This window comes from Heptranchias perlo, chromosome 7 (genome assembly GCF_035084215.1).
Source record: "Heptranchias perlo isolate sHepPer1 chromosome 7, sHepPer1.hap1, whole genome shotgun sequence".
NCBI classification, from domain to species: Eukaryota; Metazoa; Chordata; class Chondrichthyes; order Hexanchiformes; family Hexanchidae; genus Heptranchias; species Heptranchias perlo.
This window is the reverse complement of record NC_090331.1, coordinates 91,245,909-91,273,746: the sequence shown is the minus strand read 5'-3', so window position 1 is coordinate 91,273,746 and position 27,838 is coordinate 91,245,909. Positions and strand designations below refer to the sequence as shown.

Here is a 27,838-nt window from a genome sequence, read left to right as displayed (position 1 = left end):
TCATCATCTTTAGTGATGTTGGTTGAAGGATAAATATTGGCCAGGGTACGGGGAGAAAACTCCCCAGCTCTTCGTCGAAATTGTGCCTAACGATATTTTACACCCACCTGAGAGGGCAGACAGGGCATCAGTTTAATATCTCATCTGAAAGACGGCACCTCCGACAGTGCAGCACTCCCTTAGTACTGCGCTGGAAGAGTCAGCTTAGATTTTGTGCTCAAGTCTCTGGAGTGGGGCTTGAGCCCACAACCTTCTGACTCAGCGATCGGAGTGAGGGAATCTGGACTGCCTCTCTTTCCCCCCCCCCAATTATCCGAGGGGCACGATGGCCAATTGTAGCATGTCTGTCACTGGGCTAGGATAACTCTACAGCCTAGGCCTCGGGCCTGTGGCACACTGCCTGTGTATTCCCACACCGAGCTGACGAGGGAGCGCGCGCGCACGCTGATGTAAACACGGGGTCCCCGCTGTGTTTACGAGCGGCAATCTGTATCGGGAGCCTTCGACTCCGGATTTTGAAACTGCCTCTTTTCCTGCAGATGGACCCGGAGTACGAACCGGATGAGCTTGAAATGCGGACCATTTTTGGATTGCACCTGGCCCAGAAGAGGAACAGCGCGGTTATCAATCGGTCATTGTTCGAAAACCAGGTCACCTCATCCAAGGATGTAAGTAGTTAGGACAGGTTCCCTCTGATTATTGAACATGAAATCTTTTAGGTCCACCTGAGAGGGCAGACGGGGCCTCGGTTTAAAGTCTCATCCAAAAGCCGGCGCCTCCGCCAGTGCAGCACTCCCTCAGCACTGCAGTGAAGAGTCAGCCTAGATCTTGTGCTCAAGTCTCTGGAACGGGACTTGAATCCACAACCTCCTGACTCGGAGGCGAGAGTGCTGCCCACTGAGCCACGGATGACACTTATTCTCGTGTGTGAGATATTGCACTGGGATAATTTAATGGGAATACAAGTCAGGAGCAGAAAGTGCCATTCTTGGGAAGCTATGTTGACGGTTCAAATCGGGATAAAATAAATGGAGGAGCGGGTGCTGCCAACTGAGCGACGGCTGACACCTCGACTGGGTGAATAAGGGGATACCGGTGTCCACTCGGACTCAAACTGCGACTAGAGCGGAGTTCCAGGCTGCCTCGATACCATTTGTTTGCATTCTGTCGCTCATGTTTTGAAGGCTGCCCTCTGTGGTTGGTGCGTGTGTGTAATGTGCCAGAGCTGAGGCAAAAACTTGTTCCTACTGCATTAGAACTGGTTATTTTTCACCAAAATCTGGTCACCAGAACGTGCTGGGTTTCACCGGTGATGGGAGGTTGAAAGCCGATTTAGAATTTTGCTGCGCGTGCGCTACCCCACAGCTAAAGATTAAGGCCTCGACTTTGACCATCTCTTGCCCAGCGGGGGAGGGCGTTAAGATCAGGCCGAGTCCACCCGCCGGCCTGAGGTCACTCCAGCCCGGCGCCATCTTATCATCACCGAATTTCAAGTCGGCCGAGGCTCCTGCTGCAGGCGGGGGCCGACTTAACACACTCGCGGGTCGTGGTCTGATGACGTCCTATGGGGAGGCCTCGACTGGCCAGGAGAGGCCAAGTTAAGAGCAGGCATGCTTCCTCCGCCCCCATCTTCAGGCCTCACAAGGAGCCCTTGGGAATCGGCTGCCAAAGCCCTTGCCCAGCGCTGAGGTTATACGGAGGATTGTTTCCCGGGGCCCCAGGCATCCTAAATTCTCCCGGCCCGACTTCCCCTTCTCCCGCCCATCGGCCCTGACGGTTTCGGGAGGGAGGGAAACCGTCCTGGAATATTTAAATGAGGCCTGGGGGGGGGGGGGTTAAAATGGCCCGGGGCCTCACGCTGAGATCCCCATGGGGATTTTCTCTTTTTCCCTGCCGCCCCCCAGTCCGTTAACATCGGGTCCTGTATCACCAGCCAGAAAACGTTGCCCCATTCAGTTTCTGAATCTGCCGCAGCACCTTGCTCAGCCTGGATCGTTCATCTACGCCGAACTCCAGAGCTCCGTTCTAGATCAGTGTTCCCAAACTAACCACAGCATGGCCGTGTTTCTTGGGCCTGGTTGTCCTTCTGTGCCTAACCGGCGCTGGATTATGACGAGGGTCTTTCACTCGCTGCTTTCGGCCCATTTCATTATCTTCCGCCTTCTCTCTCTCTCTGCAGCTGCCGGAGTCTGCCATTCGAGACTTGATAGTAGCCAGCATCGCTGTCAAATACACGCAGTCCAACTCCGTGTGCTACGCGAAGGACGGCCAGGTGAGTGCAGAGCTGTGAGGGGGAACGTGCCTCCTTTCAACTACGGAATGGGACAGCATCAGCGAGCGGACTTCATCTCTCAGCTTCTCCGCAGTGACATTACTCACTATGTCTGTCTCTTTTTCTGCTGCCCAAACCCTAGGTTGTCACCTCGAGCCTGAACTTGTCTAATGCCCCTGCTGGCTGGCCTCAAACCTGCTACAAGTTACAACACATCCAGAACCCAGGCCCCCATTGGCCCCGCCCTCCCCTTCCCTATGCCGATTTTAGAATCCACGTCCTTGGTATCAGATCCCTCTGTGATCTTCCCTCTAACGTTCAACTGCTCCTCCACCCTTGCTCCCCCTGCAGCCGCTCGTCCAACCCTACACTCCTGCCCTCTGGAGCTCCCTGCACAGTCTCTTGCACCTTCCCAACCTCCTTTTTCATGTTTTTGAAACCCCTCTTTGTCCCAGTATGTCCATTCCCCTCTTCCTCGATGTAAAGTGCAGGGAGACGCCTTCTAGCACGTGGGGAACACACTGTATAAATCCCTGTTGCTGCTGCTGTTGACCTGTACAGGGTCAATGGTGACCAGAGTGACAGGACACTGATTCATGGCCGCTGTTCTCCACACCTCGAGCTTCCGGTATTGGGTCAACTGTTGTGGAGCAGGGCGAAGGTCGGGCCCTTCCCCGGGGTCGGGGGGGACGAAAGTCGGACCCTTCCCGGAGTCGGTGGGGGGGGGGGGGGGGCAGGGGAAACTAAGGTCGGACCCTTCCCGGGGTCAGGGTTTGAACCCACGACCTTGTAACTCCGAGGTGAGCGTTCTGCCAACTGAGCCACAGCCGACACTTGGGTGGTACGGAATATTTTGCAGCTTCGGAAGAAGGAGGGAGAGGAGTGAGTGACCCTCTGTCACCCCATCCTGACTCTGATTCCTGTCCGGTGACCCTTAACGGAAAGCCATGATGCCTCCCACTGCCCAATAGCTGACACTAGGTGCAGGTGAAGAGTGGCCCCTTGGGGTGCTGAGAGCTCTAACTGCCTGTGGGACGGAAGAGAGGGAGGTGCGGTTGGGAGAGGGCGGGGGGGGGGCGAAGAGTCGCGTCTGTCTACGGTCTGGAGCTGGTTTTGCGTTGCGGGCGTCAGGCTCTGACGGTTGTACCCTGCTGCTTTCCCCAGGTGGTTGGTATCGGTGCGGGCCAGCAGTCCCGCATTCACTGCACCCGACTGGCCGGCGACAAGACCGATCACTGGTGGCTCCGGCACCATCCCACCGTGCTGTCCATGAAGTTTAAAGCGGGCACCAAGCGGGCGGAAATCTCCAACGCCATCGACCAGTACGTCGGCGGGACCATGGAGGTAAACGGAGAAGCCAAGTGCTGGCCGCGGTGTGCCTGCGCTGACCGCGGGTCCCGGTCTATCGGAGGGTGGGGGGGGGTGTGGAGGCGTGCGAGGAGCGAGGGAGGGAGGGGGGAGGGGGGAGGGGGAGTGTGTGGAGCCAGAACCTGCTTGGATGCCTCAGCCTGGTTAGCGTCAGGAAGAGGGCAAAGGGCAACCTCAGTCGTCTTCTTTTAAATGCCTGGAACCAAACCTCAGCCACAAGCCGTGCTTGCTGAATATGAAACTGCAGCGCTCTTTTCAATGTTGCCCTTTCTTCACAGTGGATTTACGTTTAGAAAACAACGTGCCAATCACGTATCGCTCTGTCGTGTTTTTGTATCCTCTGAGAAAGTCAGACTTGCATTTATATAGCGCCTTTCACAACCTCAGGACGTCCCAAAGCGCTTTACAGCCAATGAAGTACTTTTGAAGCGTAGTCTCCATTATAATGCAGGAAACGCAGCAGCCAGTTTTGTGCACAGCAAGATCCCACAAACAGCAATGAGATAATGAGCAGAAAATCCGTTTCAGTGATGTTGGTTGAGGGATAAATATTGGCCCAGGACACCGGGGAGAACTCCCCTGCTCTTCAGAATAGCGGCATGGGATCTTTTACACCCACCTGAGAGGGCAGACAGGGCCTCGGTTTAACGTCTCATCCGAAAGATGGCACTTCTGACAACGCAGCACTCCCTCAGTACTACGGTGTCGGTCTAGATTATGTGCTCGAGTCTCTGGAGCGGGGCTTGAACCCACAATCTTCTGACTCCGAGGCGAGAGTGCTAACCACTGAGCCAAGGCTGACACATCTGGTGTGGGGGGACGTTTCTGAGAGCGCTGGTGGTTGTGATTGACTGCGTACCTGTTTGTTGGAGGACCTCTCTGCTGTTGGGCAGCCAGGCGATAATTTGGTGTTTTCTTCCCGACCTGTCAGGCCGAGGATCTGCCCAAGTGGCGGGAGATGTTCGAGGAGGTCCCCGAGCTGCTGTCGGACACCGAGCGCAGGAACTGGATCTCCCAGCTGGGCGCTGTGGCTCTGAGCTCAGACGCCTTCTTTCCGTTCCGCGACAACGTCGAGAGAGCCAAGAAGGTCAGTGTCGCCGGCGGTGGGGTGGGGGATGCCTGTCGTTAGCCAGCTCGCATTCACGGGGTGCCTTTAACCGCAGGGATACCATCCCAGAGGGGATAGCGGGCGTGCTCGAACCGGTCGTTGTGGTGCGCCATTTCCCGAACCTGGAAGGCCTCAGGCTCAGGCCCCTGCTGAGCTGGTTGGTCTCGACCGACAGGAGCAGCAGGTGGGGGTTCTGACCCTTGGCCTCGATGTCACAGGAAAGTGCGAGTGTCAGGTCAGGGCCCGATTGGACTCGACTGAATACCAAGCGATGGCCTCGCTTGTACCTGAGGAGCCTGGGCCTCTACGGGAACGCTGTTGGGTGTCTGTGGAACTGCACCACAGCCCGAGGCGCTCGGGAGAAACTGGAGAGAAAACCTCAATAAATTGGGTGCGAACTCTCTGTGTGGATCCCAGGATTGGGCCCGGCTCTGATGCCTGCCAACATTCACTGTCCAGACCCATACATGAAGAAAGCCCCTTGGTCAAGGGACTGGAGGGTGCCCAGTACTGCACCTCATCACCGTCAAAACTGAGATTGATAGGTTTTTTTTGTAAGGTAAGGGTGCTAAGGGATATGGAACCAAGGAGGGTAAATGGGTTAAGCCACAGATCAGCCATGATCTAATTGAATGGCGGAACAGGCTCGAGGGGCTGAATGGCCTCCTCCTGTTCCTATGCGATCGTCCTTTAGCCTCTCCCCCTTCCCACACACCCAGTGCGGTCATGGGCAGACGGAACAGGAGAGAAAAGAGGATGAACTTTGGTAACGCTTGGCTCGGTGTAGCTATGCAGTAGCTGCTGGAAGGTACTTGTTGGTTGAGAGGTTTCCTTATATCTGGACCGTTAATCTGTAACACGGCTATTTTTGTGGCTCGTTTTGAGATCTGATCTTTGGAAGACGGTGGTGAGGTAAACTGTAGATTATTGAACTGAATAAACCCGCATCTGCGAAGGTTTGCATCTGTTTATTGAGATCAAGAGGTCTTTTTTTTTTAGGAACGCGGTGATAATTTTCCTCACCAAGTCTCCTCTTCCCCCACCCCGAGGTTGCATCACCGTGGATGCTGGTCAAACTCCAGTCCCTTGGTCACGGGCCTTGCTTCATGCATAGGCTCAAGATAATGAACGCAAGTGGTGATTAATTGGCACAAGGTGTTGGTTGAGCAACAGTTGGGAATCCTACGCGCAGTTTTGGCCAGCCCCTTTATGGAGAGACTGTTCGACTTGTGGAAAAGATGCATTGTAGATTTACTTAGGATGTTACCAGAGCAGAGAGGGTATAGTGTGCGGTAAGAGATTTGAAGGACTAGTCCTGTATCACTAGAGCAGAGCAGGTTAAAGGGGTTGAACAGAAGCGTTTCAATGTTCAGAGAGAGTAAACAGTGAGAGGCCGTCGAATCTGAAATGAGGCGAGGGGGTTTGGTACTGGAAGCATGGATGGGGAGGGGGGAGGAATGTGTCCAGTGGGCTCCTGGGATTTGGAATACATTACCATAAATGGCTGCTTGCTGAATAGCAACGCTGAGAGGGAAAGAGCAAGGAGATCCCCCCACTCCACACCCCCCGTTAGACGAGGAGGCCGAACAGACATGACCAAGGATATTGTGGCTTGAAGCAAGTTTTGTTATTTTTTTAGCCTTTCATCATTCCAATTGATTTAATGATTGTCCACTTTGAGTATCAAAGACCAAGTTGATTTTAATTGTCTCCAGAGAAAAAATCGAGGGTTTTTTTCCCATGTTGCTGCTTGTTAACTGAATGCTGGAAGTTGTCAGACCAAGGCCTAAAATGTCCAAAATGGGCCAGTAAATTCTGCTGTCTGTAATAGTGCTTTATAAAGTGGGTAGGCCTGATGTGGCAATCTGCTACCAAAGGGGGTAATTTAAAAACAAATGACCAAATTTGCCTTTAAATGTAAGTTTACCTTTTGAACACTTTATCACACCTCAAAGTGCTTTACATACGATTAATTACTTTGAAATGCAGTGACTGCTTTCTAGGTAAACACAGCAACCATGTTGTGCACTGCAAGATCCCCAAACAGTAGCCATCTTGTGCACTCTGCCCTTGACCTCACTGGGTGTATGGGACACATGGGAGGGGGAGGGTCTAAATGACTGTCATAGGAACTGGAGGAGGCCATTCAGCAAGCATCTCGATCATCAGCAGAGTGATGGAAGGTGTCGTCGACAGTGCTATCAAGCGGCACTTAATCACCAATAACCTGCTCACCGATGCTCAGTTTGGGTTCCGCCAGGACCACTCGGCTCCAGACCTCATTACAGCCTTGGTCCAAACATGGACAAAAGAGCTGAATTCCAGAGGTGAGGGGAGAGTGACTGCCCTTGACATCAAGGCAGCATTTGACCGAGTGTGGCACCAAGGAGCCCTAGTAAAATTGAAGTTAGTGGGAATCAGGGGGAAAACTCTCCAGTGGCTGGAGTCATACCGAGCACAAAGGAAGATGGTAGTGGTTGTTGGAGGCCAATCATCTCAGCCCCAGGACACTGCTGCAGGAGTTCCTCACGGCAGTGTCCCAGGCCCAACCATCTTCAGCTGCTTCATCAATGACCTTCCCTCCATCATAAGGTCAAAAATTGGGATGTTTGCTGATGATTGCACAGTGTTCAGTTCCATTCGCAACCCCTCGGATAATGAAGCAGTCCGAGCCCGCATGCAGCAAGACCTGGACAACATCCAGGCTTGGGCTGATAAGTGGCAAGTAACATTCGTGCCAGACAAGTGCCAGGCAACGACCATCTCCAACAAGAGAGAGTCTAACCACCACCCCTTGACATTACCATCGCCGAATCCCCCATCATCAACATCCTGGGGGTCACCACTGACCAGAAACTTAACTGGACCATCCACATAAATACTGTGGCTACAAGGGCAGGTCAGAGGCTGGGTATTCTGCGGCGAGTGACTCACCTCCTGACTTCCCAAAGCCTTTCCACCATCTACAAGGCACAAGTCAGGAGTGTGATGGAATACTCTCCACTTGCCTGGATGAGTGCAGCTCCAACAACACTCAAGATGCTCGACACCATCCAGGACAAAGCAGCCCGCTTGAAATGCACCCCATCCACCACCCTAAACATTCACTCCCTCCACCGGCGCACCGTGCCTGCAGTGTGTACCATCCACAGGATGCACTGCAGCAACTCGCCAAGGCTTCTTCAAGAACACCTCTCAAACCAGTGACCTCTACCACCTAGAAGGACGAGGGCAGCAGGCACATGGGAGCAACACCACCTGCACGTTCCCCTCCAAGTCACACACCATCCCGACTTGGAAATATATCGCCGTTCCTTCATCGTCGCTGGGTCAAAATCCTGGAACTCCCTTCCTAACAGCACTGTGGGAGAACATTCACCACACGGACTGCAGCGGTTCAAGAAGGCGGCTCACCACCACCTTCTCAAGGGCAATTAGTGATGGGCAATAAATCCTGGCCTTTCCAGCGACGCCCACATCCCATGAATGAATTTTGTAAAGAAAGCCCCTCGAGCTTTTTCTGCCATTCAGTTAGATCATGGCTGATTGGTATCTTAACTCCATTTACCTGCCTTGGTTCCATAACCCTTAATACCCTTACCTGACAAAAATCTATCAATCTTAGTTTTGAAATTTTCAATTGACCCCCAGCCTCAACAGCTTTTTGGGGGAGAGAGTTCCAGATTTCCACTCCCCTTTGTGTGAAGAAGTGTTTCCCCATCACCCCTGAACGGCCTAGCTCTAATTTTAAGGTTATGTCCCCTTGTGGACTCTTCTCCAGAGGAAATAGGGTAGAGAGAGAAACTATCAAATCCTTTAATCCTTATAAACACCTCAATTAGATCACCCCTTAATCTTCGATACTCAAGGGAATACAAGCCTAGTCTTTGCAATCTGTCCTCATAATTTAACCCTTTTGGCCCCGGTATCATTCTGGTGAATCTGCGCCTCACGCCCTCCAAGGCCAATATATCCTTCCTGAGGTGCGCTGCCCAGAGCTGAACGCAATAATCGAAATGGGGTCTAACCAGAACTTTGGACAACTGTAGCATGTTGTAACTGTGCGTATTAACTTCACCTTCCTTTCCTCACAGAGCGGAGTAGATTTCATCGCGGCCCCGTCTGGATCAGCAGCTGACCGGGTGGTGATCGATGCGTGCGAGCAGCTGGGTATAACTCTGTTCCACACCAACCTGCGACTCTTCCACCACTAGAGGCCTCCCGCTCCTGGGGCGACGGTAACCAGGCGTCAGTAAAAACTGCACCCGATCGTTGTACTGGTGTCGGAAGCGGGCCGACATTGACTTTTAAATTAAATGTTTCAAAACTAGCAGCGACTTTTTCCATAATTTAAAAACCGTTTGGAGCGAGTCACCTGTGATGTTGCTTGGGATGGTTTACAAGTAAATCTGCAGGCCGGAAATAAGTCTTGGGTTGCTACGGGAACAGGGAGCCATGTGAAGGGAAAGTTCCAACACCTTGAGTTAATGTGAAGCCAGACAGGGGGCCTGATACTTGCTAATGGAGCAGTCTGATCATCACGGGCCTGATCTACGGGCCGGTGTATCTAACGTTACTTACTTTTCTATACCCCCCCACCCCCTCGAAATAGAAAAAATAAATCAGCCAGGGTTCCCACTCCTGATCGCTATCCGATGTTTCCCTGCTGGAGTGTGTCGGGGGGAGAACAGAATTTGTTGTGATGCTCTCTGTGGTGGAATAGTCCGCTGACATTCACTGCCATTGCTCACATGAATGGCCACTCGGGGGGGCGGTATTGAAGGAGTGGCAGCCTGTGCACATGAACCCAGCTTTCAGGAACCTCCTCGATGGGGCAAGGCCACGGCAGGTTAAATACATCGGGCAATTTTGAACCGAACCTGCCCCGTTTAGTTTCCACTGAAGTCAAAATTGGACAGGCTCGTGCTAGGATACAGCACAGAAGACCATTTGGCCCATTGTGCCTGCTCTTTGGAAGAGATATCCAATTAGTCCCACTCCCCTGCTCTTTCCCCAGATTTTTCAAGTATATATCCAATTCTGGAGTCCAAAACTAGGGGCCATAAATATGAGATAGTCACTAATAAATCCAATTGGGAATTCAGGAGAAACTTCTTTACCCCGAGAGTGGTGAGAATGTGGAACTCACTACCACATGGAGTAGTCGAGGAAAATAGCAGAAGATGCACTTAAGGGGAAGCTAGATGAACACACGAGGGAGAAAGGAATAGAAGGATATGCTGATAGGGTGAGATGAAGTAGGGGTGGGAAGAGGTTTGTGTGGAGCATAAACACCGGTATGGCCTGTTTCTGTGCTATAAACTCTGTGTAATTCCCGTTTGAAAATTACTATTGAATCTGCTTTCACTGCCTTTTCAGGCAGGGCATTGCACATCACATTAGGTTCAAACATTTAGTCCCTGATCCACGTTCGAAAGGCCTTTGTGTAGAGTGCCAGAGAGGGGGTGGGGGGTGAGAAATCACACCACTTTATTTTTTGTTTAAAAGTTTTATTAAAACGAGGATTGTCTGTCCATGGGTAGAAAAGCACTGGCGTCTATAAACAGTCACCGATCACAGAAATATACCGACAAACAAAGAACTGTCTTAACGGCGTCAATCACATCCTTGTTTTTGTTACAGTATAAAAGTTTAAGATAGAATAACACTGCATTGGGGGGGGGGGGAGTTTTGATAAATAACAGCTCGTACAGTTACACAATTACATCGATCACTAGACACTCAGGGAGGGCCCTGCAGCCATTTGTAGAGTAGAAGGGTGTGCGTTTTATTAAGTAAGTAGCGGTGCAGTTCATTTAACCCTTTAGGTTACGATAAGGGGAGGGGGGGTGGGGTGGTGGTCTCAAAAGGGGGTTTTCAAGTTGCCTGAGTGCACCTGGGTTCGGGGGTTTAATGCCGAACAGTGTATTTTTTTTTTTAAATGAAGACTTCTTCAGTCGCCATTGGCTTTCCGTCGCAGTCTGACTGCGGGTGAGGCTTGTGTGGCGGGGAAGGGGAGAAGCAGAGAGGCTGAGTGTGTGAGTGGTGCTGAAGCTGGAAGAATTAGGTCAGGCGCGCTACACGCGCACGGTCCCGGGAGCTCCTGTCGCCTTTCGAAGCGTCCGTCGCTGCAGCTTGACACTCTCGCCGTCTGCCGTCTTATTCCAGCTGGTGAGAGTCGGCCAGCAAATCTCTCGACCCCCCGCATTCCACTGGACAGTGTATGTACTGTGGGGGGGGGGGGGAGAAAGAGAACGAACATAGTTACAAACTCTCCCAACCGTACAGAAATGAGTCACCACGTTTTTTTTCTCTTATTTTTAGTTTTCTTTCATCTGGGAAAGTGGCCTCTACAAAAACAGCTGGGAATCGGGACTGGTCCAAAGCTCGGCCTTGGAATAAGTCGGCCTTCGTAAAGGAAGCAATGTACTAACAAAAGACTTGCATTTATATAGCACCTTTCACGACCTCAGGACCTCCCAAAGCGCTTTACAACCAATGAAGTACTTTACAACAGTCACCACCCTTCTAATGTAGGAAATATGGCAGCCAATTTTGTGCACAGCAAGATCCCACAAACTGCTATCTGATAATGACCAGATAAGTTGTTTAATGATGTTGGTTGAGGGATAAATATTGGCCACGGCACCGGGGAGAACTCCCCTGCTCTTCGAAATAGTGCCATGGGATCTTTTATGCCCACCTGAGAGGGCAGACGGGAGTGCTGCCCACTGAGCCATGGCTGACACCCATGAGAGCCAGCCCTAGTTCTCGTAAAAAGGCAAAGGCTGCATATTTTCTACATTTGAGTTACATAGTCAAAGATTGGACTGCTCCCCGGGGCCAGGCGAATGAGGGGAAGAATCGAATGCATGTGTTGCTAATAAACCATTACTCCCACTGGTCAGTGAATGGGTTACATGGGGGTGTAAGAAAGACTTGTGTTTATACATCGCCTTTCACAACCTCAGGATGTCCCAAGGCCCTTTACTTTTCAAGTGTAGTCACTGTTGTAATGTGGGGAAATGCAGCAGCCAATTTGCCCACAGTAAGCTCCCACAAACTGCTATCTGATAATGACCAGTTTTTTGATGCAGCTGGTTGAGGGATAATTAATGGCCAGGACACCAGAAGGCCCCGCTCTTATTTGCCCGTCTGTTCTTTATGCCCACCTGAGGGGGGCAGACTGGACCTCGGTTTAATGTCTCGTGCAAAAGACGGCACCTCCGACAGTGCAGCACTCCCTTGGTACTGCACTGGGAGTGTCTCAAATGGGACTTGAACTCACGACCTTCTGACTCAGACACGAGAGTGCTGCCCACTGAACACTAATTAATACTGGAAGCATAATGGGGGGAGCTGGATGGAATTTTTTTTCACATGAAATTTAATTAAGAGTATGAATTTTATTACTAAGAATGGCTGTTGAAGAAAAGGCAGTTTGAAAATGGAAAATTTCAAGGGTATGGGGAAAGAGGTGGAACTGGGATTATAGAACAGACAGCTCCAATTTATTAATTTCGGGGTCTCTGACTCTTGTAGGTTATGGCTCGCTGCAATTTGACTAATGTGTAGCTGCTTGGCTCTGAAGAAATGTGGGTTGTTTTTACTCTGGGGTCAATCTCACCGTAGGAGGAGTTTCAGGCAGGGACCCTGGTTACACCACCTGTTTGTGATATGCTTCCGTTTTAGTGCAACGTTCATTTTGTTCCCATATTTCCAATCTCTGGGACTTGCCATCCCAATTTGTTATCACCGATGGGTCTGGAGGCTAAGACTGTTGCTGCCTCGGGATGTGGGCATTGCCAGCAAGGCCGGCATTTATTACCCATCCCTAGTTGCTCCCGAGAAGGTGGTGGTGAACCTACTTCTTGAACCGCCGGTCGCGGCTTGATAACTGTTCTCGTGTGACCTAGCAATCTAAAAGAGTCGACCACATTGATGCTGGGTCTGGACTCACTTATAGGCTGGACTGGGTAAGGACGGCAGGCTTCCTTCTTTAAAGGACATTCGCAAACTGGTTGGTGGTTTTTACGACAATCCGACAGCTTCGTGGTCACTTTTACTGATACCAGCTTTTTATTTCCAGGTGCTCTTCCTGCTATGAGGGCATTTAAACTCGCGCTCCCTGGATTACTAGTCCAGGCCTCAGGATCTCTAATCCAGTGACCTAACCGCAACACTACACGACACTACCGCACCCTCAACAGTGAGCAAACACCAACACATTCTCCATGTAATGCCTGCCGATGTTGAACGCTGAGAATAACACCAGCTAAAGCGCTTAAGATTCAGTTTAAAAAGGAAAACCCTTTTGCCCCACAGTGCAGTGACTGGATTTGTACTCACTCTCGATCCGTATCTTGTCAACGTGTGCTGGGATGTGCGGCTGGAAGTTTCAGACGAGCGAGAATTGGTTCCGTCGAGCACGGTATCAATCCCGGGCCTGCGGCAGTTCTCGCAGCGCCAGCCCTGTAACGGAAACAGGCAACTGGTTGTTGAGGGGCAACAACAACAATTTGCATTTATATTGCGCCTTTAACATAGTAAAACGTCCCAAGGCACTTCACAGGAGTGTCATCAGACAAAATTTGATACCGAGCCACATCAGGAGATAATAGGACAGGTGACCAAAAGCTTGGACAAAGAGGTAGGTTTTATGGAGCGGCTTAAAGGAAGAGAGAGAGGTGGAGAGGTAGAGGTTTAGGGCCGAGGCAGCTGAAGGCACGGCCGCCAACGGTGGAACAATGAAAATCGGGGATGTGCAAGAGGCCCGAATTGGAGGAGCGCAGAGATCTCGGAGGGTTGTGGGGCTGGAGGCGGTTACAGAGATAGGGAGGGGCGAGGCCATGGAGGGATTTGAACACAAGGATGAGAATTTTAAATTCGAGGTGTTGCTGGAGTGGGAGCCAATGTGCCGGGAGCGAGGACTGGGGTGATGGGGGAATGGGGCTTGTTGCAATCTTCAATGATATAGTGGGGGTTATAGCACATCCTTGGGCCTGTGCAAGCTCGAGGTTTTCTTCACTTCCCAATTCTCCGTTTGCTGCTGCAGCCCTTTAAATGGTGGGAATCAAGACAATCCCAAGAGTACGAGGGGTCATTTTCCCCACTGTGTGCATGCCACTGGTGGAAGGGTCCTTGCCCCTCGAGCGGGCCCAACCTCTTTGATTCGTGGTTGTCGAACTGCAGCGCGCTCGTGCGTCACTAACCCCGCCCCCTCCACCCCGGCCCCCCAGGGCGCCTTCGGTACATGCTGCTGACAACAGAGTGGGATCATGACAGCAGAATGGCAAAGTCCATTTAAAAACGTGACTTTATATTGGGGGGTGGGCGGGGAAATGCAGATTTAGAAACAATTTGAGATGTTACAGGCACTGGTTTAGAAAAACGCCATTCATTATTTGAGGGATGTGATGTGAGGGGTGTTCTGCAGTAATTCTTGACCATTTCGTCCCCGTCAGCGTCAAGATGGGTCTTTCCAAAAGCTTCCTTTGTGTGCGTTTGTAACTGCGTCACAGCCGCTGCGTGCTGGCCCACGCACAGCTGGCCAAATGACAAATAGTGGGTGGAGTGGGCAGGCTGAGTGTACCAGCATAGATTCCTGGGGGGTGCAAATACTTGTCCAGGTGATTGGTGTTAATTTTTGCCGTTTGTTCTTAGTGTCAAACACCCAGGTGAATTGTGATGCAGCCCTGAAACTGTGAGACTTCACACCCAGTGCTGATTGGTTGGGGGAGGGGAGTGGTCAGTGGGCTCAGAGTGTGGCTCTCCTTTTACAAGTACAAAAAAGAAAGACTTGCATTTCTATAGCGCCTTTCACGACCTCGGGACGTCCCAAAGTGCTTTATAGCCAATGAAGTACTTTTGAAGTGTAGTCACTGGGCACACAGCAAGGTCCCACAAAAAAGCAATGACCAGATAATCTGTTTTATTGATTCTGGTTGAGGGAGAACTCCCCTCCTCTTCATATAGTGCTGTGGGATCTTCTATGTTCCCGAGAGGGCAGACGGGGCCTCGGTTTAACGTCTCGTCTGAAAGACGGCACCTCCGGCAGTGCAGCACTGGAGTGTGAGCTTAGACTTTGTGCTCAAGTCCCCGGTGAACCAACAACCTTCTGACTCCGAGGCAAGAGTGCGACCCACTGAGCCACGGCTGACAAGTAGGATGCAAGAGTCAAACTCCCAACACACCTCAACATCTCCCTCCTACTCTGCCAGTATGAATCGCCACTCTCCGCCATTCTGAAGAGTTGTTAGGAAAAGCTCCTCGATATGTGCCTGTACAGCCAGGGGCTGGGTTGAGTTTGCCCATATGAGTTTCATCGCAGAGCCTTGCAGTCACTGGGGAGAGGACTACTGGTGCTGGGCTACATGTCTCACCGATGTTCTTAATGGTAATCTCTCGGTGGGTTAGGCATTAAACAAAAGTAAAAATCTCGTCAGTTTACCTGTTGTCCTCCCAAGCAGGTGCATGTACAGATGGCACCAAGATACTCCTTCTGCCACTGTTCTCCTAGGTTGTACATATTCCCCTCGTCATAGCAAGAGGCTTCATCTGCACGTAGAACAGACAATCTGTTAGCACAATCTACAACCAACACTTTACTAAACGTTAGACATGTTTCAGAGTCTGCCGCACCTGTTTATCCAGTCACTGAAGTTGAGAAGAAATCTAAAATCGTGGATGTACTCAGTGCAGCAACAACGGACATTTATACAGGGCCTTTAACGTAGTGAAATGTCCCAAGGTGCTTCGCAGGAGCATTATCAGATAAAAATTGACATTGAGCCACATGAGATATTAGGACAGGTGACCAAAAGCTTGGTCAAAGAGGAGGGTTTTAATGAGTGTCTTAAAGGAGGAGAGAGAGGCGGAGAGGTTTAGGGAGGGAATTTCACAGCTTGGGGCCAAGAAGGCTGAAGGCACGGCCGCCAATGGTGGAGTGATGAAAATCTCGAGATATCTCAGGGGGTTGTAGGGCATCAACAAATCCACCGTGGGGCCAAGGGGCTGGTGAGATTCAACAGTCCGAGTTGACTTAAGTGCTGGTGGGGTGGGCGAGGGGTCCAAGGAAATGGCATAGGTTCCCCCCTTCTTCAAGTATTAATCAGCAACTTGTATGGCCTCCTCCTGTTCCTGTGTTCCACAGTGGATGTTGTGTGGAGTTTCTCCCCTTCACAACGGGGACGGGATTGGACTCCCATCTCAGATGCTGTCCAAGGTGCAACCTGCTGAGCATGGCCATCTAGGCCCACGTGACGAATGGCCCCTATTTGGCCATCTAGGCCCACGTGACGAATGGCCCCTATTTGGCCATCTAGGCCCACGTGACGAATGGCCCCTATTTGGCCATTTGGGCCCACGTGTGACGATTGGTTCCCCCCCACCATTGCCGAGGTGCTTAATAGCTGCCTGGCAGGGAGGAGGAGAGTAGGAAGCTGGAAAAGAAAAAGGCCGCGTGGAATAATGTCGGTATTTGGCCTGACGTTTGGGGGCAACGTTCTACTGGTTTTTGAAACTGATCAACTCACGCGGTTCACATTTATATTCTCCCTTTCCGTTGCCCAGACAAGTACAGCTAATCATTTGGCCGTTCTCACTGCGACGATTCCATTTCTCGCCAACTCTGTAGTTCATGCCGTTATCGTGGCACCATTCTGGACAAGGAGGGCGAGAGAAAGCAGAGGTTAATGATGCTGCTCAAAGTGTCGAATCAAACGTAGTAACACAAGCAAATATCGATCCACTTTTAGAGCAATCATTTAACCATGAATTTATATGATACTCACCTTTTTTAATGCGTTCATCTTTTGTCTGATTTAGGTCCAACTCACCTTCTGGTTATACAGGTCTTATGTGTGACTAAAAAACACTCCAGACTATTCACAACAGGCCGACTGCAAGATCAGCAGCTCAATAACCAAATAAAGAGATCTCTTTCCTCATCGTTTGCACCACAGGTGTTTTAAAAACGAGCACATTTTGCCCCTCCCAGACTGACTTGAGTTTGTGGCACTTTGAGCAGGTGCCCTATACTGTAGCCCAGCGCACGTGTCCCCGTCCTGCAGCCCAGCGCACGTGTCCCCGTCCTGCAGCCCAGCGCACGTGTCCCCGTCCTGCAGCCCAGCGCACGTGTCCCCGTCCAGCAGCCCAGCGCACGTGTCCCCGTGCTGCAGCCCAGCGCACGTGTCCCCGTGCTGCAGCCCAGCGCACGTGTCCCCGTGCTGCAGCCCAGCGCACGTGTCCCTATAGTTAAGTCCGGGTGTGGAATCTTAAGCACGGGTGATATTTTTTGGCGTGGCCATTCTGTGCACTTTTCACTCTGCGTGTTATCGGTAAGGCTGCGCACAACACGGTCGAATAGTGGGGCAACTCATTTTTCAAGCAGGCCCCAGTCTTGCTGGCACAGACCCACAAGTGCTGAGTTCCCGATACTGGGGGGAATCACAAGTGTATTGAATAGAAAAGAACAAATGTTCAGTGTTAACACTGATTATACCACCCTCCCCCCACACCACCCCCTCCCCCCACACCACCCCCTCCCCCCACACCACCCCCTCCCCCCACACCCCGGACGCGAGTCACGTGAGGATGGAGGAGGCTCGTGTTTCTTGCCAGTCTATCACACATTTTAAAAAGGATCGGACTTTTCACCAATTCCGTTCTACAGCTTCTTGTTACAAAGATGTTTTGAGTCGTGTGCAATCTGACCTCTCGTTCGGAGACCCCATGAAACTGCCCGAATTGGCACTCCATAAACGGGCAACGTTTCAGCCCCCACCCCCGACGGCCAGCGGGGGAACTGGGAAGCGAACTCCTCTCTGAGAGGGGGGGAGGGGACTTCACTCTGCATCCAAGCGCAGCAACCAACAACGGACAGTACTGGAAGCAGAATGGGCGGCTGAAGTGGGGGGAATTACCAGCCCCCCCCCCCCCCCCATTATGAGGAGCATGAAAATATATTCATGGAACCCTCTCCCCTGCCATCCGCTGGGATGAAAAGATACATTTATTTGTTAGGACAGTGCACCTTGTACAATTAGTCAATGCCCACAGAGCCCAGTTTAATTTACACAGACCCCCCTACCCTCCCCCCTCGGTCTTCTCCCCCTGCCCCCTCAGTCTCCTTCCCCCTTGGTCTCTTCCCCTCCGCCCTTGGGCTCCTTCCCCTCCCTCTTGGTTTCCTCCTCCTCCCCCCTCAGTCTCTTTCTCCGACCCCCCCCCCACCTTGGTCTCCTTCCCGCCCCCCCCCCCCCCCGCCCTGATCTCCTTCCCCTCCCCTCGGTCTCCTGCTCCTTCCACCCATCGGTATCTTCCCCACCCCCTGTCTCTTTCCCCTCCCCCTCGCTCTCTTTCCCCCCCCCCGATCTCCTCCCCCTCCCCCCTCAGTCCCCTCACCCCTCAGGCCCCTTCCCCCTACCCCCAGGTCTCCCACCCCTCAGTCCCTGTCTCCCACTGTAACTCCAACAGAACTCTCCTGGGAAGATGACTGAATCTTGGCTGCATTGGGTCCTCCCCCTCTCAGTCTCCTCCCCCCCCCATCTTATTTACTCAAAACCCTTCATTATTTTGAACACCTCCATCAAATCTCCCCTTAACCTTCTCTGCTCTAAGGAGAACTACCCCAGCTTCTCCAGTCTCTCCACGTAACTGAAGTCCCTCATCCCTGGTACCATTCTGGTAAATCTCCTCTGCACCCTCTCCATGGCCTTGATATCCTTCCTAAAGTGTGGTGCCCAGAAATGGACACAATACTCCAGCTGAGGCCTAAAAAGTAATTTGTAAAGGTTTAGCAAAACATATTTGCTTTTGTACTCTATGCCTCTATTTGTAACTCATTGTTCCATTAATGTAACCTTTGTCCTTCACTACAGAAGACATCATCTGTTTTAACACAGTTTTCAGTATACACCCTCAGAATTGTGAGAAGCCAGCTCCTACTCGTGTGCACCCTCAATGCCCTCGAAAGTCACTCGGACCTTAAGTGACACTCGACATTCCACCAACATTCCGACTTCCTGGTCTTGTCAAGCTGCAGAAGCAAGGCAGTTCCCCATGTGACCACTAAGGTCGCATGTCAAGTGGTCATCTCCAGGCATGTGACCCTGCAGGGGCCACATGACCCCAACAGTGTGAAAGGATGCAAAACTTGCATTGGCCGTGGGAGGGGATGGGCCAGGCCAGGCCAATGCACAGAACTTCTTACACTCCAGAGGAATGCGCCCTGTCCATGTTTGTTCATTTCAGTGCTTTATACAGAAACATTTAGTCTCAAACATGCTGAGGGACACTGTGTAAAGAAATGGGATAGGGGGAGAGGGAGGGGGGAGGGAGGAGGTGGGATAATGTGCAGCAAACTACTCACTAGATGAGTCACACCTGAAATGACCACTCCCATAGCCCAAGCATTTACACCACAGTTTGAAGCCGGTCTCAGACATTCGCTCCCATTCCTGGCCGATGGCGTAGTGGGAACTTGTGACTGTGTCGTAGCAGGAGTCGTCAGAGCTGGGGAAGCGGGCGCCTTCGTCGGTGGCTGCAACGGAGAAACAAAGACCGGGGTCAATGAGTAGGAAAGATCCCGATGTTCAGGCCTTGATCAAACTCTCCGATTAAAATCGAGAGCCGTTGCCCAGTGGGTAGCTCTCTCGCCTCTGAGTCAGAAGGTCGTGTGTTCAAGGCCCATCCCAGAGACTTGAGCACAGAATCCAGGCTGACATTCTCAGTGCAGTGCTGAGAGAGTGCCGCACTGTCAGAGGTGCCGACTTTCAGATGAGACGTTAAACCGAGACCCTGTCTGCCCTCTCAGGTGGATGTAAAAGATCCCCCACGCGACTATTTCAAAAAAGAGCAGGGGAGTTCTCCCCAGTGTCCTGGCCGATATTCATCTCTCAACCAACACCAAAAAATAGATCACATTGCTGTTTGCGGGATCTTGCTGTGCGCAAATTGGCTGCTGCGTATCCTACATTACAACAGTGACTACTGTTCAAAAGTACTGTAAAGCGCTTTGGAACGTCCTGAGGTCATGAAAGACGCTATACAATTGCAAGTCTTTTTTTTGCCGTCAATGCTTGTGAAGGGGGCAGAAATTTGGGGCTCTAAGTAACGGGGTCCCTGCATCCTCCTCCCAGCCGGAGCCATCTCGCCAGAGTCTTTGTTACCATCTCATCCATGCCTTTGTCACCTCTGGACTCGACTATTCCAATGCTCTCCTGGCCGGCCTCCCATCTTCCACCCTCCGTAAACTTGAGCTCATCCAAAACTCTGCTGTCTGCATACTAACTCGCACCAAGTCCTGTTCACCCATCACCCCTGTGCTCGCTGACCTACATTGGCTCCCGGTCCGGCAATGCCTCGATTTTTAAAATTCTCATCCTTATTTTCAAATCCCTCCATAACCTCGCCCCTCCCTATCTCTGTAACCTCCTCCGAGCCCGACAACCCTCCGAGATCTCTGCACTCCTCCAATTCTGGCCTCTTGCGCATTCCCGATTTTCGTCGCTACATCATTGGGGGCCGTGCCTTCAGCTGCCTAGGCCCTACGCTCTGGAATTCCCTCACTAAACCCTTCCCCCTCGCTTTTATTTCTTATGTTCTCTCTTAAGTCGCCTTGAACCTCTGACCTTCAGACTCGAAGGGGAGGGTGCTGCTGACTGAGCCACGGCTGTACACAGAGAGATGATGTTCTTGTGGTTGTCGTCTGAAATGAAGGTGAAGAGTTTTAATGAACTGAAGCTTTGTCACAGGAGAGTGCGGATGGTGGGGGAGGGGGGCGTCTTATATGCGATCACCTGACACTCGGTACTCAGAATCACAAGGGCACCTTTCATATCTCTACACTCCTGCCTTGTAGCCCCTCCCCTCCCAACTCTCACCATCACTTAGGTGGTTAGTTTACCCAAATGTCCCGGGTTAATCCATGTTGACTGAAGAATTAAAGAGTATTACTGTCAGCTGCCTGACTGCACTACTGTAAACAAGACCGCATGCTTGTAAATATTTGATTTTCAAGGATACATGCATGCACCGAGTGTGTGCTTCGGTCAGCTCCTTTAAGCAGAAGCAGGCAGGTTTAGCAGTACACACAGGGCCTTGTTCTTAGCACTGATTCATCCGAAGGAGACAACACGGACTCCCCAAGGCTGGCCAACCTCGGCTTGAGGTCTGGCCCAACTCTCGAGGCCAATGTTAGAAATAACTTTACCCGGGTGCGCCCGACTGCCAAAGCAAATGGCCTGACTGGTCTAAACCCTGCCACACGGAGAGAAGGCTCAGAATCCTTCTAAAGTGACACCACTGGGAGCTTTTGCTGTTCAATCTGCACCATTTGCAAGTGTGTGGCAAGGGATGGTTAAATATGGGCCCCCATTGTGCTGTGGCTGTCACTTAAAAGTTGAAGCCAGTTACGGTAGGGTCAGAACAAGCAGGGTAGAATGGCCAAAGGAACAGGAGGCGGCCATTCAGCCCCTTAGACCTGTTCCGCCATTCAATTAGATAATGGCTGATCTGCACTGCAACTGCATTGTCCAGCCTTTGCTCCATATCCCAATACCCTTACCCAACAAAAATCTATCGATCCCAGACTTGATGTCCTCCAGCATCCACAGCCTTCTTGGGGGTTGAGAATTCCAGATTTCCACTCCCGTTTGTGTGTAAAAGTGCTCCCCCACCTGGCTGTTTCTCTCCTCTTGGAACATGCTTCCCAATTTTGTTTTTGAAAGCACACCAATCTGGTTGGAGACACGAGCGTGAGCAGGTAGCGGCAGAGTAGAACCAGGCTGGCTTCCCTCTCACCGCAACCTTCTCACGGCAAATGGACTAGGCTGCAGGCCTCATGTTCTGGGGGACTAAAGTGCGCCAGGTGTGCAGCTCTTATGTTCACTTAAGTAAGCCTAGTTCACATGGACCGGCTACAACAGCTGACTTGCATTGAGTTGCCATCAGTGTCGGGTAAATCAAGAGCCAGCCACTGAAGGAGCACTGGGGCACTGGTCAAGGACACCACGACTAGTGTGAATATCTGCCCTTCTCTTCCCTCGCCTTTTAGCGCTGAATCAGAACCAATTCTGAGCTGCCAAACACATAACCGGCATCAATTTGTGAAGTTGGCAGCAGTGCCCATCCTGGTGAGGGAGGGGTGGTGAAACGGTCATGGTGAGGGGGGTTGGGGTGGTGGGGAGACGGTCCTGGTGAGGGGGGGGGGGTGGTGGGGAGACGGTCTTGGTGAGGGGGGGATTGGGGGGAGACGGTCCTGGTGAGGTGGGGAGTTGGGGGAAGACGGTCCTGGTGAGGTGGGGGAGTGGGGGGAAGACGGTCCTGGTGAGGTGGGGGAGTGGGGGGAAGACGGTCCTGGTGAGGGGGGGGGAGTGGGGGGAAGACGGTCCTGGTGAGGTGGGGGAGTGGGGGGGAAGACGGTCCTGGTGAGGTGGGGGAGTGGGGGGAAGACGGTCCTGGTGAGGTGGGGGAGTGGGGGAAGACGGTCCTGGTGAGGGGGGGAGTGGGGGGAAGACGGTCCTGGTGAGGGGGGGAGTGGGGGGAAGACGGTCCTGGTGAGGGGGGGAGTGGGGGGAGACAGTCCTGGTGAGGTGGGGAGTGGGGGGAGGCGGTCCTGGTGAGGTGGGGAGTGGGGGGAAGACGGTCCTGGTGAGGTGGGGAGTGGGGGGAAGACGGTCCTGGTGAGGTGGGGAGTGGGGGGAAGACGGTCCTGGTGAGGTGGGGGAGTGGGGGGAAGACGGTCCTGGTGAGGTGGGGGAGTGGGGGGAAGACGGTCCTGGTGAGGTGGGGGAGTGGGGGGAAGACGGTCCTGGTGAGGTGGGGGAGTGGGGGAAGACGGTCCTGGTGAGGTGGGGGAGTGGGGGGAAGACGGTCCTGGTGAGGTGGGGGAGTGGGGGGAAGACGGTCCTGGTGAGGTGGGGGAGTGGGGGGAAGACGGTCCTGGTGAGGTGGGGGAGTGGGGGGAAGACGGTCCTGGTGAGGGGGGGAGTGGGGGGGAAGACGGTCCTGGTGAGGGGGGGAGTGGGGGGAAGACGGTCCTGGTGAGGGGGGGGAGTGGGGGGGAAGACGGTCCTGATGAGGGGGGGGGGGGGGGGGGGGGGGGGGAGTGGTGGGGGAGGCGGTCCTGGTGAGGTCGGGAGTTGGGGGGGAGGCGGTCCTGGTGAGGTCGGGAGTTGGGGGGAGACGGTCCTGGTGAGGGGGGGGGGAGTGGTGGGGAGACGGTCCTGGTGAGGTCGGGATTGGGTGGAGACGGTCCTGGTGAGGGGGGGGGGGGAGACGGTCCTGATGAGGGGGGGAGGTGGTGGGGGAGGTGGTCCTGGTGAGGGGGGGGGGAGCGGTGGGGGAGGTGGTCCTGGTGAGGTCGGCAGTTGGGGGAGGTGGTCTAATGTCACTGAAATGAAGAAGCGTCTTCCCATCTCAATCACTATTACCATGTCACAGTGACCAACACTGAAACTGGGTGCGGTTTGCAACAAAACTGTTACTTACAGGAATCTCCGACAGTGATGATGTCCCGCAGAATTTGGTGTTTCACCTCCCCGTTCAGAGCCTCGACTATGATATTGTACTGCTTCCCGATTGCAAGGTCGGGCAATATGACATTAGATGAGGATCCTGGTACCCGAATCTGGAAGTGAGATTAAATGAGATTAAGTTCGAGCCTCTCTCGTGTTCCCTGTTATATTCTTGAGAGCAGCTACTCTTTTTTGGGGGGATAATTCTAACCCCACAACAAGATCTTGCTGCGGGGCCTGACCGCCAGTATCGTAAACACCACACGATTAAACCTTGGATGGAGGGAGGGGCCTCCTTCTGATTTCTCAGGGCCGGAGGTCCCGCTTTGACTCTTGGTCAGTGTGGGCGGAGTTTGTTGATCTCAGTTGGGACTTCCATTATTTCCTTCTTCCCGTTGACCCCCCACCCCCCTGTTGATCTTACACTTCCCATTAATTCTGAGATTCAAACTCTGGTCTCCTATTTTGGGAGCTCAGAGCCAGGTAATGAATTCCTTTTCCTCTTGGAACTGCTTATCGCCAATCCCAAGGTGTCTTTATAAACCTTATAAGATTTATAAAAAGGCCTTTTTTTTAATATAACGCCCACTGACTTGTCCTTTTCATCGTAAGATCAGGTGGAACCATGGAATGCGATCCTCAAAGGACAGGTAAAAATCTCATTACCCCATTCAATAAAAATGGACGTTTAATTTGAACGAATGGAACTGAGAGCGGGTCTTAACTCAAGTCTTGAGATTCTTCAACCACTTACTAGGGAAGAGTAGCTCAGGTGGTTTTCCATTGCCTTCCTCACGGTCTTTATCTTCGGAGTACCTTCCACTAGGTGGGCTGCAACCAATAGAGGCCCATCTACCCTTACAATGGAGGGGAGGGCACCCATCGGGCACAAGTACCCTCGCTGGATGCCAACCCAGTATTCGGAGCTGGCGCTCCGGTCTCCGCTCGCCAGGGCCGTCTAGAGTGGGGCTTGAGACCTTCACCCTTCCGACTCTGATCTGGAGTGAGACTCCCTGCAAGGACACGTTCTGGAGTATCAATGCAGTGCGCCATCAAACAGCTTCAGAAAGTGCGCAGGTTGGACTCACTTTGTAAACCTATCAGGGATTCACCAATCCCCTTTCTTTGTAAACGTTTCTATTTCTAAGGTGCGGGAGTCAGCTCCGCCCGTGCATGTATCTGGGCGCGCACAGGAGTCTCTCCTATACAGTCGCAGCCGGGCAGGAGTCACACAGTGTAAACACTGTCCGCCATGTACCGAGACAGGTCTCACGCCAGTAGCTGCAGAGTAAATGCGACACGGATACAGCACTCTCTGTATGTTACAGTATTTTCCTGCTCTTCCCAAAAGTTGTGCTTTTCCCTGTCAAATGAACATCGATCTTATTGGTTTCAATTCTCCACCCCCCCCCCCCCCACCTTACTGTCAAACAGAATTTACAGTTTGCAAGCCTTTGAAAGAGTTCTAGATCAATTGCTGAGATACAAATTGTAAATTTTATGCCCAAACGGGAGCCGAGTGATGAGGCTTTGAAGGTCCAATGTCAGCCTCAAAGCACAGTTAGATGAAAAGTGGAGCTCCCTCTACTTTGGTCCAACAACTCCGGTTACAGCGCTCCCTAGTGTACCAGCAGTGACCTCCTTCTGTTTCCCGCACTTGGCATCCCATGGCCTCTGAGCGAGCGTGCCAATTTAGTGCTCGAGTAACAGCCTCTCTGTGTGCCTGGTTTGTCTGGATTTCTGCACTCTGGAGGATCAGAGGTTGTACACAGATTAGGGAGCAACTGGTCACCTTTTTTAACATCTGCAAATACGATTGCCAGCTCTGGTTGAACGGATTCCTGACATCACATGACCTCGCACCTCCAAACGTCAGTCAAACAGCATTCTCCCCCTCCCCATCTCCAATATTTCTCGCAGCAGTGTCTGGGGGAGATTAATCTTTCATCCCTGGAGGATCCGGGGCAAATCCGGGAGAGTTGGCGACCCTAATCTGCAAATCATCTATTGAGCGGGGCAATCGAGAATGACCAATTACCTGGAAGGTTTTGTCCTCATGGCCCACGGGATGACATGTGATCAGGTACTCCGAGGCGACGGTGGTTGGTGTCCAGGAGACGATGGTCCTTGCCTGCCGTGCCTCTTCACCGGACGGGAGGTGCCCAGGATGCTCTGGTTGGCGCCCGTGCCCATTGGGAAGGCTCTGCTCCGTGACTTCCACCCTGTGCCAGTGGGAAGGCAAGGACGGGTTTTGGCTATGGGGCCCTACTATGTTGTCGTCGTTGCCGTGGTGTACAGTGATTGGCTGCTGCCTGTCGTCTCCTGGCCTGGGCGGGGTCACGGAGGGTCGTCGCTGATTCTGATCGTCGGTGCGCCCAGGCAGGTTTGTGTCACGATGCCCAAAGACCTGGTCGATTAGCGGCCTTTGACCTTCCTCCGAGTCTGCAATCGACACACCATTCTCCCCGTCATACCTGGTCTCTGAGGACAACTCTGACTGGTCAAAGAACGAGGGGACATCCAGGTACTCGGGCTGCCGGTGGCTTACAAACGGGGAAAGAGTGGCAAGCTGTGGAAAGAGGGCTTGAAAAGCAGAAGAGCAATGGTAGGTTAAAGATCTGCTGGCAGTGTTAATAAGCAAAGTTGAAGCTTTTTAGTTGGTGTGCACGGCAGGGTTAAGGCAAGCTAAGAATCAGTTGATAACTAGCCAACGTTACCAGCTCGCTTGTTGGGCACCCTTTGAACACACAGCATGCACTCTGGCGAACACTAGCTGTGCAGAAGCATCTACAGCAATAGGACGCGGGCAGAGGCATTTAAGGAAAGCCGACCCTGGTTGAAGCAAGTGCTCGGCAGAAGAGTTCAAACCGACATCGGCGAGTGAACTCGAGCTAGCTGCAGTGAATTGGCCAACGTTCTTCCGGGTTTTACAGAAGCAAGGTTTCTGCCCGTTAGCAATCCAGTGAGAAACCGGGGGGTCAGTGAACTGAGAACTATTTACCTTACAGGAAAACAAAATCCAGAAAGACTTGAACATTTCTGTGTCGTATCACAAAGAGACGCTCGATATTTTACCAAGACATGTTATAAATGAGAACACTGAGGAAATGTTACAGGGCAGACTGACATTTGACACCGATCAGACTGATCTTTGACACCGATTAGACTGATCTTTGACACCGATTAGACTGACCTTTGACACCGATTAGACTGACCTTTGACACCGATTAGACTGACCTTTGACACCGATTAGACTGATCTTTGACACCGATTAGACTGATCTTTGACTCCGATTAGACTGATCTTTGACTCCGATTGGACTGATCTTTGACTCCGATTGGACTGACCTTTGACACCGATTAGACTGACCTTTGACACCGATTAGACTGACCTTTGACACCGATTAGACTGATCTTTGACACCGATTAGACTGATCTTTGACACCGATTAGACTGATCTTTGACACCGATTAGACTGATCTTTGACACCGATTAGACTGATCTTTGACACCGATTAGACTGATCTTTGACACCGATTAGACTGATCTTTGACACCGATTAGACTGATCTTTGACACCGATTAGACTGATCTTTGACACTGATTAGACTGATCTTTGACACCGATTAGACTGATCTTTGACACCGATTAGACTGATCTTTGACACATCAGACTGATCTTTGACACCGATTAGACTGATCTTTGACACCGATTAGACTGATCTTTGACAGTGATTAGACTGATCTTTGACACTGATTAGACTGATCTTTGACACCGATTAGACTGATCTTTGACACCGATTAGACTGATCTTTGACACCGATTAGACTGATCTTTGACAGTGATTAGACTGATCTTTGACAGTGATTAGACTGATCTTTGACAGTGATTAGACTGATCTTTGACACCGATTAGACTGATCTTTGACACCGATTAGACTGATCTTTGACACCGATCAGACTGATCTTTGACAGTGATTAGACTGATCTTTGACACCGATTAGACTGATCTTTGACACCGATTAGACTGATCTTTGACACCGATTAGACTGATCTTTGACACCGATTAGACTGATCTTTGACACCGATTAGACTGATCTTTGACACCGATTAGACTGATCTTTGACACCGATTAGACTGATCTTTGACACCGATTAGACTGATCTTTGACACCGATTAGACTGATCTTTGACACTGATCAGACTGATCTTTGACACTGATTAGACTGATCTTTGACACTGATCAGACTGATCTTTGACACCGATTAGACTGATCTTTGACAGTGATTAGACTGATCTTTGACACCGATTAGACTGATCTTTGACACCGATTAGACTGATCTTTGACACCGATTAGACTGATCTTTGACACCGATTAGACTGATCTTTGACAGTGATTAGACTGATCTTTGACACCGATTAGACTGATCTTTGACACCGATTAGACTGATCTTTGACACTGATTAGACTGATCTTTGACACTGATTAGACTGATCTTTGACACATCAGACTGATCTTTGACACCGATTAGACTGATCTTTGACACCGATTAGACTGATCTTTGACACCGATTAGACTGAT

At 51.7% G+C, this 27,838-nt stretch overlaps 2 protein-coding genes across 5 annotated transcripts in view; one reads left to right on the top strand and one right to left on the bottom strand.

Moving 5' to 3' along the window:
- atic (5-aminoimidazole-4-carboxamide ribonucleotide formyltransferase/IMP cyclohydrolase) overlaps positions 1–9,078 on the top strand; it is a 42,501-nt gene extending 33,423 nt beyond the window's left edge. Inside the window, exons 12-16 of the mRNA XM_067988108.1 lie at positions 540–668; positions 2,180–2,272; positions 3,437–3,616; positions 4,572–4,727; positions 8,843–9,078. Coding sequence (XP_067844209.1) covers positions 540–668; positions 2,180–2,272; positions 3,437–3,616; positions 4,572–4,727; positions 8,843–8,962 — 678 coding nt within the window. The 3' untranslated portion in view covers positions 8,963–9,078. The remainder of the gene's footprint in view (positions 1–539; positions 669–2,179; positions 2,273–3,436; positions 3,617–4,571; positions 4,728–8,842) is intronic.
- A 1,159-nt stretch (positions 9,079–10,237) lies between these two features.
- Positions 10,238–27,838, bottom strand: part of LOC137323958 (fibronectin-like) — a 98,716-nt gene continuing 81,115 nt past the window's right edge. For 2 of the 4 annotated variants that reach the window (XM_067988110.1, XM_067988112.1), the window contains 7 exons: positions 25,302–25,744; positions 23,238–23,376; positions 19,117–19,287; positions 16,283–16,408; positions 15,199–15,305; positions 13,098–13,220; positions 10,238–10,976 (listed from right to left, as the gene is read on the bottom strand). In XM_067988110.1, coding sequence (XP_067844211.1) covers positions 10,908–10,976; positions 13,098–13,220; positions 15,199–15,305; positions 16,283–16,408; positions 19,117–19,287; positions 23,238–23,376; positions 25,302–25,744 — 1,178 coding nt within the window. In that variant the 3' untranslated portion in view covers positions 10,238–10,907. Of the gene's footprint in view, positions 10,977–13,097; positions 13,221–15,198; positions 15,306–16,282; positions 16,409–19,116; positions 19,288–23,237; positions 23,377–25,301; positions 25,847–27,838 lie in introns of all 4 variants that reach the window. The other 2 variants (XM_067988109.1, XM_067988111.1) reach the window with 2 other exon arrangements.